Source organism: Nyctereutes procyonoides, unplaced genomic scaffold, assembly GCF_905146905.1.
Source record: "Nyctereutes procyonoides isolate TBG_1078 unplaced genomic scaffold, NYPRO_anot_genome, whole genome shotgun sequence".
NCBI lineage: Eukaryota > Metazoa > Chordata > Mammalia > Carnivora > Canidae > Nyctereutes > Nyctereutes procyonoides.
The window spans coordinates 5,326,157-5,339,197 of NW_026575040.1; the positions used below are offsets into that span (position 1 = coordinate 5,326,157).

The following is a 13,041-nucleotide window of genomic DNA, read 5'->3' on the forward strand; positions in this document are numbered from 1 at the left end:
CAACCAACACGTATTAATAATATGTTATATCAAATGTATCAACAAAAACTAATCTGCGATGATGCTAACTATTGACAAGGAGATAGGTAATTGAGAACACTTAATCAGGGCTAGTGGAAGTGAAATCTGATATAAGCACTTTAGAAATCACATTATCTTGTGGAATTAAATAAATACATATCCTGTGACCCACTAATTCAACTCCTAGGTATACACCCTAAGGGAATCTTTGCACATACATGGGAATAGATAGGTTCCAAATGGCTCACAGCAGCATCGTTTATAAGAGAAAACAAGCCAACCTATGAAGAACCCAAATATCTATCAACAGGAGAAAAGACAGTTTATCACAGAGAATGCTACATAGCAGCAAAAATGAATGAATGCCATATGCATCCTTGTGTTGAATAAACAATCAAGTTAGATAAAGGAAAACAAGATACTATGTTTATACAAATCAAAACCAAATAAAATCAAACAATATATTCTTTAGAGATACATATATATGTGATAAAATTATTTTTTAAAAAAGGCAAGGAAATGACAATCATCTCTCTGGGAGAGAAAAGAGGACAGACTTGTGCACTAGCATACAGTATTGGGCATGTTTTATTTCTTTAGCTGGGTGGTAGGCTCACAGATGTTTTCCTTATTACTTCGTTTCATAACTTGCTTATATATTACATATATTTTCCTATACATGTTAAATATTACACTTTTCTTTTAGACATAGAAGAGAAAGTAAAACAGGTACTCAAAAACCACCTCTTCACAAAGAGGCTGGCTTTATGACTGAGTTCAACAGACCTTCAAGAAAGGGCTAATTCTTCCATTATTTAAACTGTTTCAAAACACACGAAAAGATGAGAAGCTTTTGAATTTATTTTATAAAATTAGCAAGACCCCTCTTCTAGCACAATAAAAGAGAGCCATGAACAAAGAGTACTCATTTACAAAAACCCAAAATTCAAAATAAAATATTAATTAATCAAATCTGATAGTGAATTTAATGAATAAATCACCATGAATAAGATAGTTCCAAGAATGCAAAGAGAGCCCAACATTAAGAAATGTACTAATGGAGTTTGCTTTTTAAGTAGATTAAAGGAGAATACCACATCAGCACTTTGGGAAGGCAACCACTGAGTGATCAAACTGAATAACATTCCGATAAAAACTCAGAAATTGTAGATAAAATTGATGTACCTAAAACATCTGACGGGCATCACACTTAGTGATGACATATTAGAAGCTTTCCCATTTAAGTCTGGAGGATGAGAATGTTCACTTTCATTGCTCTGATTTAACACTGTGTACTGGAAGTCTTAGCAATTGAGGAAGACAAGAAGTAGAAACAAGAAGTACAGGTATCAGAAAAGAAGCAGAATTGTCATTATTTGCTGGTTGTAGGCATATACATGCACGCACATATGCACACACCATTGTGCTCATAAATGTGTAGGAATGGTTCCAGAAAAACAAATGCCAAGTTGTTAACAATGCGGGGGGCGGGGGGTGGTACTGGGAGGAAGGATTGGGAAGCAAGTGAGGGTAAAGAGGGACCTTTCACTTTTTATTCTTTGCATCTCTTGAATTTGTTTCTATAACAATGGCTTTCCTAATTTAGAAGAAAAACAATTCATGGACATAGTAGACCCGAGGCTCAAACTCAGGTCTTGCATTATCGAATTAGTTCCACATAGTTGGTTTTTCATTTTAGATATCGGAAAGCAGAAGAAAGTTTGAGCCACTGAGAATTATGCACAAAGAATCAGTCATGAAGGGCATTACACTGATCCATCATTTCTATTTGCCACAAATAACACCCCAAAGACTAAAATCATGGCTGGCTTAAGGCTGCCACTGCTTACAAAGCAACTCCATGTTCATTATTTAATTTATCTTAATCCTTAAAAAACAATTTCAATGACATATGCCGATGAAAATGTCCCAGAACAGTAACCTAAGTGGCATGTCATAAAAGATAAAATTAACCTTAAGACTGTAGATATGTAATTTCTGGAACTTTCAAAAGCACAGAGGAAAATTCCAACCCTACGGATCTAGGGACAAAACCTCTCCTGCCACATCCCCTCACAACGTATGCTTCTGTAATCTGCACCAAGCATTGTTTCCAGAATATGTCATGTTCTTTCTTATTTCTGGGGCTCTATAGATGTGTTCCCTCTGTCTGGAATGTCCTCCCTCCCTCTTTTTCCACTTAAAATGCCTACCCATCTGTGAAGAAAAGAGTTAACACAGCAGACCTGAGTGCTCTCCTTTAAAAAGACCTGCTAACGAGGTTGGCCATTGACTGGTGTCTGGGAATGGATTTGGGGGGGTTTCCCACCAGCCTCAGAACTGGTAACGTGGCTCACTGGGCCTACACCGTACTAACAATAGGTTTATGCTGAATACCCTGCTCACCTTCTGGGAATCTGTAGAGCTGTAGAGCTGGTACACGGCAGGCAGAGGGTGGCCAGGTGGCCAGCCCCCAATAAAAACAGTAGGTGCTGAGTCTCTAACAAGTGTCCCTGGTTGACAACATTTCACATGTGTTGTCACAACTCATCCCTAGGGGAATCAAGCGTGCCCTGCATGACTCCACGGAGAGGACTCTTGGAATGTTGCACCTGCTTTCCCCCAGACTTCCCCCATGCACCTTGCTCTGTATCCTCTTGCTATAATAAATCACGGCTGTGGGTGCAACTATATGCTGGGTTCTCAGCTGAATCACTATGAATCACTGAACCCAGGGATTGTCTTGAAGACGCCTGATACACAACCCTTCAAGTCTCAGTTCAGATATGACACTGTTCGTGGAGTTTCTCTTCACTTTGTTAGGCAGATTTCATTGCTTCTTTGCCCCTCTGCCTCTGCTCTTGCAATTAGAGAGAATTTCTTACTGTATGATCATGAACTGTTTGCACCCCGTGCCCTTTATAATTGTAAACCTTCTTTTTTCACCTTCCTTTCCTGAGCACCTAGGTGGCACACCTTGGCAGCATCTGCAATAGTAACCATAGTAGGAGCCAGTAAGCGCTGTTTACTATGTGCCCGACACACCGAGCTAGGAGCTCTACACATACTATCACATTTGATCCTTCTGACCACCTCTTAAAGTAGCTACTATTATTATCCTCGTTTTTTTAAAAATAAGGAAAAAAACACACGGGGGTTGTAAGTAGGTGTTAAATGAATGAATGAACCAACTGAAGAACATCATCCTAGACTTTAAGGAATCTCTTTGCCACACGGCACTCTAGTGAAGTGCACACGAGTTGATAAAGGAATCACTTCACCTCAACGTGCACTAGGAGCTTCGCTGGGGGTGTTCTCCATTACATCACAAATTATATGCACTACTAAGAGATTTTTTATTAGATTGTGTATTTTATTATTATTCTTTTTTATTTTTCACCAGCTAAGACTTACTGTACACAATTTGAAAGGTACACAGGTGTATGGTGCAATGGAAGTCTCTCAACTGACCTCCACTCCCTGCCACCCCCTTCCCTACCCTTTCCCATATATCCTTCCAGAGAGGAGACGGACAAGTACGTTCACGCCTTTTACACAGGGAGTAGCATTTTATACGTGTTGTTCTGCAACTTGCTTTTACCAAACAACATATCCTGGTGGTCATTTCCTATCAGCACATGCAGAACTACATCATTCATTTTGAACACCTGTTTAGTGTCCCTCATCGAGGGACTTTTAGGTTTTTGCAACATCTAAATCTGAAAAATAGTGCAGAGGGCACTTCGCACATTGGGAATAGATGTACATGAATAAAGTATCAGAAATGGAAAAGTTGGGTCGAAGAGCTATTTATTATGTATTTTTGATGTAAAAATTGATTTTTTAAAGTTTTCATTTAAATTTCAGTCACTCAACACACAGTGCAATATTAGTTTCAGGTGTACAATACAGTGATTCCACACTTCCATACAACACCGAGTGCTTGTTTCAACAAAACTTGAGATATTACTCACATACCATAAACTGTGTTTTTTAAAAAGGTACGATTCAGTGCTTTTTAGTACAGTCACAAGATTGTGTGACCATCATCACCACCAAAAGACACCCTGTGCCCATCATATTTATTTTTAATTTTAAGTTTGATAGGTTTTTGCCAAATTGCTTCAAGATTAAGATAAACATCTTTTTGATCCACTTCTAGAACTGTTTCAGTTTCTAAGCTGCCTCTCCCACCCTCCCCCACCCTCCCACATAACAGTATCCCATCGGTCTTCTCCTAGGAGGTAAGTCCAAATTCAGGGAAGGAAAGTGCACACTTACACTCCCACAGACCATTGGGCTGCATACTGCAGGGGAGCTGGATCCTGGCGTGTTTCATGCACTGGTGAAGGCACCAGAAGTCCAGCCTGACTTTACAGTCCTTTACATTCTTCAGGGGGTGCATGCAATCTCCACAAGTGAACACCACTGCTCTCCTAATTTTGACAAGGCCAAAGGCTTTCTGGTGACCTCAATGTTCTTACGAGGTCATGAGAACCTAATGCTCCTGCAACCGGAAAATCAAGGAGGGAACAGTCCTTCTCTATGTTTGCTCTCAAACCTGTACACCGACACCATGCCAACTTGTTTGCTCTCCAACCCATGCACCAATGCCATCCCAAGCTGTTTGTCCTTGGTTCACAGTTACAGGTGCCTAGGGCGCCAAATAAGGCGTGCTTGGAATAACACCCCCTCCTCCCACCACCTGCCAGCCCCTGCTTATCTGGAAGGACTTCACACCCTCAAAAACCGACTCTGAGCTTCCACCTAGTTTGCTGCATGGCTTCCAGCCCCCTGCTGAGCAGTGACGCGAGGTGCACAACGCTCTCTTCCCCCCCTCTTTCCCGTGTGTTTTTATGAACATCCAAAGGGAAGATAATTAAAACCTGCAAGGAAACTGGCTGGCAGCGAAAAAGAAAATCTTGGTGACTTGGGGACGACGCCACATGTTTATGGGTGAGTTTTGCAAGTAACAGGGCTATAAAAAAAGAGGCTCTTGTAAATAAATGCCACATTCTTCAAAGCTCTATATAAACTACATTCTTTTTAAGGAGGGAGGGGGAGCCACTAGCACACTCACGTTCCTTCCTCATCATTTCATTTCCAGCCAGGGGAAAGGAATCCTAATTGTACAATTTCCTAGGAGCACAGTCGTCGTGGGGCCAAGGCTCTGCGGTGACGTGTGCACGCACATGTGCACACACTCGCACACTCAGACGCAGGAAAGCAAGAAAAGAGGGTAAGGCACACGAGGGTCTGTATTTAGGGTAGCAGAGCAGAACAAAGGAGCAGGAGAGCAGGCATCTCGTCCCCTCTGCTGGCGTTTTCTGGCTACTTAGCACTCACACTTGAACCCAGAGGACAGGAGTGGTGCCTTCCTCTCCTGAGAGCCGAGAGCTGGCTGAACCACATCAAGACCTGGTGAGCCGGTGTAGTCGCCTTTCATTTTTCATCCGCTTTGCTGATTGTAAAGAGAAACAGGGCCACTCGCCTCTCTGCATGTGACACCAGGCTTGAGGCACACGCATTCCAGAGTGGCCTTCCCCGGGAGCCAGCTGTGCGCAGGTAACTGAAGCCTGCCCTTAGCCTTGCTGTTAATAAGAGTAATTGGCACGCCACTGAGGAGCTGCTGGAGCGCTGCAATTTGCTCTGCACGGGGGTCTCCCCATCCCATATGCGCACGCAGCGGTGATAGAAATATTTTCCATATGAGCTCTCCTCTCACATGCTTAAGTGCTCCAGGCTGAGTTAGGCTGGCCCATTTGTCATTACTCCACACAGTAAAAAATCAACAGGCAAGTTGCGAACCCCGGCTACAACTAGAGGGCAATGGTCTGCTTTCAGCCTTCCAGCATCACAAACCCATTCAGTTCCTCCAGTTCCCATTCAAGCCCCCGACCCCCCGCCCCCTCCACAGGCCCGGAGAATATCTGCAGAGCGGGGGACAAGGGTAACTAATGCGCTAAGAGCCTGAAACAAATGACCCGTTGCTGCGCGCCTCTGAGCCACATGCCTGTGTCGGACCCACATCGAGCCCTGCAGCCCGGCTTTGGGAGCGCTCTTGCTTCCACTCGCGGGGCAGGGAAAGTCATTACATTAAGCTCTCAGAGCTGGCTCCGTCCTGACAATGCTAACAAAAGGCAAAGCCGTGATGTGGCCCCTGGCCTCTTGAGGAGATAGACTTTTTCAGTTGGCTTGAAAAGAGGAAGATGTATTCCTGGAAAGAGACTGTCCTTTTCATTCATTACTCTGGCATCAGTCTTTTGAGATCTTTCATCAGAATAACGAGTAAAAGGAGCGGATAAGGCAAATTTTTTGCAGCCTGTGCAGGTGAGGGTGGATACACCTAAGTGCTTACCTCTCCAGGCCACGGGGTACCGCCACCCTTTCCAATCTCTTTGCCTGCATCAAGGGCTGGCTCCCAGTGCATCTATGATGTTCAAAAATGTATCCAGCAAACATAGGAGCTAAACTCATAAGAATAAATCATCCTGGCAGGCCTTAAACATGCCTCCCTGCCTTAATAGATCTGGGCATGTTCCTCACCCTGCCATGTATCACTAGCCCTCCCCAAACCTATGATACAAAGTTAAACACAGATTTTTTCCAAGCACATCAAAGCGAAAGGGAGGAAAATGTGATGCAAAAGCGGTAAAGAAAAGCCATTTCCTCTAGCATGCATATCCCTTCTGCAACCCTGAAGAAAAATTCTCAAAAGGTAACAGTCCCTATCGGAATCTGACATGCACATTTTTTCCCCCCTGTGACGGCTGAAGGAGAAACGTGCACGCTCCAGCATCTGTCACCAAGGCCATGCCCACTCCCCAGGGTGGCGACTGTACAGACAACCCCAGACTGAGAGTTTAGAAATTACGGGATTCTTCAGGAAGAAAAGAAGTCTTTCTGTAAGAAAAGGCAAAGCAAGCCTAAAAACGCAACATAAAGCATTCCTCTTTGCACACCATAAAAACCCGGTCCCTGATCCCTCCTGGTAGATAGAGAAGGAAATAGAGTGCTGACAAAAATACAACTTCTGACAAGATATTTTATTTGGCTTACCTCTCCCCCAGGTCTTGCTAACACTGCTGTTTGAACGTGGAGCAATGCTAATATCAGGTAGCTGACAAACATTATTACCCCAAGTTAGAACTACCCTAGAGGAGGACGCCGCTGCCAAGTGCTAACAGCTAGCAGATGCACTTGTGTCTCGGGCTTCCAGCCCCGGAGTTCCGCTAGGCACCGTGCTGGCTGCCTCTGCTCTCCCTCACTGTACTACCCGGAGCTCCGAGCTCAGCCTCTGCTCTGGAGAAAACTGGTAAGCTGATCTCTTCATGTAATAACTTCTCCCGGCTGGGGGAGGGGACAGGAGCCAGCTGGGAGCTGGGGGGCTGCCTTCAACAGAGAGCAGAAAGGGGAGGGACAGAAATGATCAATGTGGAGTTCTGCATCTGGTCTCATTCATGAAAAGGGCTCCAAGGAAAGCGCTCCGCAGGCAGGGGAAGACCCCTGCTTCATCAGGAGGCAGTGAAGCGCAGCAGGGTGAGCTCAGGGCTGGGAGCTGGGAGACCTGGGGCCTTTCCAGGCCAGGATCCGCTGCTGACAAGCTGCCTGCCTGGGTATGGTGCCAACCCATGCTGGGCCTCCGTTGGTCTTCTCGCTGGGACAGTCGAGGGTCAGATACCGACTTCTGTGTTACCCTTTGAGTTCTGACTTGAAGGCTGTAGGAATCTAGGCAGTCAGAGGCTGTGTTATGAGCACAGCCTCAAAGGGGAAAGAAGTCATAGGGTGCTGTGTTTATGCACTGACCATACAGGCATGAGTGGATGGGAATTGAAGGAGCCACTCTGTCCCCCTCCCACTGCCTCCTTGGGCCACTGGGCCTGATCAGGAGCTCGAGGAATTCCTGCAGATGATGTATAAATAGATGATAAGGTGGGAGCAAGTGAAGCCCAGGTCTTAGAGGGCACTGGCCCAGTGCACTGAAAAGCAGGGTGGTTTTCAAGAAATACCTCTGGGTAGAATCAGTTGATCATCAACGTGGGGCTTGGGCACATAGGGAGCACAAGAGCAGGCTGGGGAGTGGGTCTTGCAAGAGCCTACAGTCTGTTTGAGATGTACCCTAAGTGGCCCTTCCTATATGAAGTAGTAGGGCTCACTGTATACAATGGACGGAGAACCCACCAAGTATTAGATTCTGCTTAGGATGGGCTCAGGAAAGCATTCTGAGGCCAAGGAGAGGAGGCCTGCATGATGCAGTGGAATGGCCTGGGCCCTGGAACCAGGGGGACGTCCAACTCCAGGTCTACCACTAACTCTCTGTGTGTCTGGGGGAGGGCACTTAACTCCAGTGAGCCCCAGCTGCCCCACCTGTGAAATGGGGAAAGGCCATCTGATGGTCTGGATGACCGACAAGGAAGTCACCAAGGCACAAAACTTGGCATAGTTCCTGACACACAGGAAGTCGGCTTTCTCTCTGATTTGAAATAAAAATCGACACTCAGTTCCAGAGAGGAAATTAATAAACACTTGAAAAGCCTCAGGTTGCGGGCATTCTTCTTGAATTAATTAGGAAGCCTTAAAGCAACTGTAGTTTGTAACCATCTCAGAATGTTTATTATCACCAGTCACGTGACAATTTACTAGTGGGGTGTTTTGGGGGGTGGGGTTGGGTGAAGGGACTTAGAATCCTTTTTTCCAAGGCTAGAAGAGACAGCAAGTTGGAGATAGTATCTCCAATTAGAGAAAGGAAGGACAGTTTCTTCTCTTCCCCCTCCTCCGCTACTACCTCCTCCTTGTTCATTATTATTATTATTACTGTTTAGCCTTGGGTCTACCCCGCTAGCTGGCCAAAGGGACCCTGTCATCTCTCCAGAAATGCAGGCATTGTCTAAGAAAGCCGAAGTTCTCGAAATACCAGGAGGTCTTGTCCGGTCCAGAGTTTGGAAACTTTCTCTGTAAAGGGTCAGAAAGTAAATATCTTTGGTCTTGCAGACCCTATGGTTTCTGAGGCAACTATTCAACCCTGCTGTTGTTGCACACAAGCCACCAGAGGCAAAACATACCCTAAAGTGGGTCTGTGTTCCAAAAGACCTTTATTTACAGAAATAGGCAGCAGGACAGACTGGGCTGTGGTTTGCCAGCCCCTGGTATAGACAACTTCCCAATCATCCTTCAACTCACTGCAATCTGACTTTTGACCTCTGCTCTCCTATAAGGGCTCTGGAAATGTCCCTGATGACCCCTATGTCATAAAATGCAGAGGCCAACTCGAGGGGCTTATCTTGTTTAACTTCTCGGCAGCATTAACCACATCCTCGATTTTTTAATATTATGGTAAAATACGCACATCATAAAATTTTACCACCTTCAAAATTTTTAAGTGACATTAAGTACATCCAGAGTTATACAACCATCACCACCACTCATTTCCAGATCTTTTCCATCATCTCAAGCAGAAACTCTGCATTCATTAAGCATTAACTACCCGCTTCTCCCTGCCCCCAACCACTGGTCCTCTCTCTGCGACTTTCCATCTCTATGCATTTGCTTACTCTACGTTCCTTATCGTACAGTATCTGTCCTTTAGTGTCTGACTCATTCCACTTAGCATAATGTTTTCAGGGTTCATTCACGTCAGTACTTCCCCTCTTCCAGGCTGAGTAATATTCCATTGTGTGTGTTTACTACATTTTGTTTATCCATTCATTTCTTGATGAACACGTGGAGTGGTTCCACTTTTTGGCTCTTGCGAATAATGCTGCTATGAACATGGGTGTGCAAGGACCTGTTTGAGTCCCTGCCTTTCGTTCTTTGGGGGCATATACCAAGGAGGGGAATTGCTGTATCATAGGGTAATTCTATGTTTGCCTCTTTGAGGAACACCCAGGTGTTTCCCACAATGGGTGTGTCATATTACATTCCCACCAGCAGTGCATGAAGGTTCCAATTTCTCTATATCCTTTCTAATGCTTATAATTTTCCACTTTTTTGCTAATAGCCATCTTAAGCGGTATGAAGTACATGTGCTCCTTTTTGAACCACTCTCTTTCCTTCACTTCCAGGCCACCACTCTCTCTCTTTCCTTTGCCTCCAATTAGCCAACATTCTTTGAACACCAAGAGCCCAGCATTATTCTAGGAACTTTACATACCGTATGTCACATAATCCTGACAACAGCCTTATTAGATTAAATAGCTTGTTCTATGTCACACAACAGGTAGGTGGCAGAGCCAATATTCTGGCCCTGGCAGCCTGCTTCTAGGACCTAGCTCTTAATGAGTAAATTGTGCTGTCACCACTTCTCTGGACATGCTCCAGTCCCCTTGCTACCTCCTGGGCCTATCCCCTAAATGGTTGTGCTCTATGCCCTCTCCTCTCCTTGGGTCACGTCACCCTCTCACTGGCCTAAATGAGAGGCCATGGCTCTTTACATGCCAATGGGTCCCCACAGCAGTCTACAGCCAGGTCTCCCCTCCCCAACCTGCCAGCCCATATATCCAGTGGTCTAATGCATACTTGATCTCTCAAATGTATTCCAAATTCAACAAGTCTAAGACTAAACTGTTTCCCTGACACATGATCTTCCTGTTATCTCCATCTCAGTGAATGACATCATTATCCATCTAATTCCCAGAGGTTGCAAACTGTGTGTTATCTTGAGCCCCCCTACTGCCTCACTTGCTTATCTAAGCCATCACCTGGTCTGATTGAGTTTTCATCTAGAGATTTCTCCAACCTGCCCATGGCCTCAGACTCCTGTTGCCCCTGCTCCCCATCCAGGCCTCCATCATCTGTTCTTGACTTTTTATAGCACAACCCTGTTCTTTTTCTTTTTTTTTCTTTTTTTTTTTTATTTTATGATAGTCACACAGAGAGAGAGAGAGGCAGAGACACAGGCAGAGTGAGAAGCAGGCTCCATGCACCGGGAGCCCGATATGGGATTCGATCCCGGGTCTCCAGGATCACGCCCTGGGCCAAAGGCAGGCGCCAAACCGCTGTGCCACCCAGGGATCCCTTCTTTTCTTTTTTAAAAAAGATTTTATTTATTTATTCATGAGAGTCACAGAGAGAGAGGCAGAGACACAGGCAGAGGGGGAAGCAGGCTCCCTGTGGGGAGCCTGATGTGGGACTCCATCCCTGGACCCGGGATCATGCCCTGAGCCAAAGGCAGACACTCAACCACTGAGCCCCAGGTGTCCCTGTCACACAACCTCATAAGCTGTTGCTCTGGTCTTTCCCCTTGCTGCCTTCTTCCTCCCTGCAACCACTGGCATTCTTCTGAAATGTGAATCTAATCAGGTCACTCCTCTGATTTTTTTTAAACTTTTTATTTTGAAATAATTTTATATTTATTATTAGAGTAGTTGCAAAGAAGGCCCAAAGTGTCATGGTTTATCTTCACCTGGCTCTTTCTAATGAATGTTAACATCTTAGATAGCTATGGTACATTTATGCAGACTAGGACACTAACACTGGTCCAATATTAACTAACATAAAGGCTTTACTCATATTTTCCCAGTTTTCCCCCAAATGTCCTTTTTCTGTTGCAGGACCCAATCCAGGATGCCACACTGCATTGAGTCAACATGTCTCCTTAGTCTAGGAGGTAACAGTTTTTCACCCTTTGTTCTTTATGACCTTGATACTTTTGAAGAGTACTGGTCAGGAATTTCGTGGAATGTCCCTCAGTTTGGTTTTACTTGGTGTTTTCTCATGATTAGACTGAAGTTATGGGTTTGGGGGGAAGAATACTGTATAGATGAAGTACTCTTCTCATCATATTGTCAGGGGTCCCCTATATGAACATGATATTACGGTGATGTTAACCTTGATCACTGGGTTAACATCACCCCAGTGTCTGCCAGGGTTACTCACTGTGAAGTTATTGTTTTTCCTTTTCTATATCCTATTCATTAGGAGTGAGTCACTAAGTCCAGTGGAATTAAACTCTACTTCCTAGAGGGCAGTATCAAAGCACATTTGGACAGATGTTAAAACCATCACAATAATTAATATATATTTTGGGGGAGATAAACTGTGAGGCTATGCAAATATCCCATTTCTTGAAGTTTTGCCCACCAATTTAAATATTCATCAGTAGGGGCACTTGGGTGGCTCAGTCGGTTAAGCATCTGCCTTCAGCTCAGCTCATGATCTCGGGGTCCTGGGATGGAGCCTGGCATTGGGCTCCCTGTTTAGCAGGGAGCTTCTCCTTCTTACTCTGCCCCTCCCCCTGGCTTTGGTGCTCTTTAGCTCTCAAATAAACAAAATCTTTTAAAAAATAAAGTATTCATCAGTAGCTCTTACCTGCAGCTATTATTATTGTAGTGTTTTGCATGGTGATTTTATGTTTCCCTCATACCTTCTATATATCTATTAATCAGAATTCATCATTTTGGAAGATTTGTTCCTCCTCCCAACATTATTTATTAGTTCAATCATTTATTTATTCTTCCCTGCTTCTTAAAATCTTTTGATAGCTCAAGGAAGAAATCCAAGCTCCTTAATATGACACTTGCAAGGCTGCTTGCAACTTGGTCTCTTCCTGCCCTTCCAGTCTCTATACCCTCTCTTCTGTTCACACACACTCCACTCTCCAGACATTTCGACATAAGAGAAATTTTCCTCAACTGCCACGTGGCCTTGTGCCCTGGGTCTTCGTGCTTCATGCTTGCCCCTTTCTCTAGAATGTCATTCCCCATCCTCACTGGGTTAGCTCCATCACTCTTTGTCTCTTTGAAAACTCAGCTCAAATTGTTTGTAAGCTCCAAATACTGGAAACCACTTAAATGTTCATCAGTAAAGACTGAATGAGTAATTTGCGACATCCATAAGATGGGCTACTCTACAGCAATAAAATAACTAAAGAAAGAAAGAAAGAAAAAAATGAGCTTGCTTCCTAGGTAATGATATGAAGCATCTCCACGATCAATTATTAAGCAAGAAAAGTAGGATGCACAATGATGTGATTATTGTCCTATTATTTGCACATGTATGTTTACAATTTCTCATACTCATATC

At 44.4% G+C, this 13,041-nt stretch overlaps 1 protein-coding gene across 4 annotated transcripts in view; it reads right to left on the reverse strand.

Moving 5' to 3' along the window:
* Window positions 1-13,041, reverse strand: part of THSD4 (thrombospondin type 1 domain containing 4) — a 575,779-nt gene that overhangs the window by 199,198 nt on the left and 363,540 nt on the right. The window contains exon 1 of one of the 4 annotated variants that reach the window (XM_055320028.1): window positions 7,081-7,170. The exons of the other annotated variants lie outside the window; for them this stretch is intronic. Within the exon in view, the coding sequence (XP_055176003.1) occupies window positions 7,081-7,152 (72 nt within the window). The 5' untranslated portion in view covers window positions 7,153-7,170. Of the gene's footprint in view, window positions 1-7,080; window positions 7,171-13,041 lie in introns of those variants that run through there. 4 annotated transcript variants of the gene reach the window in all.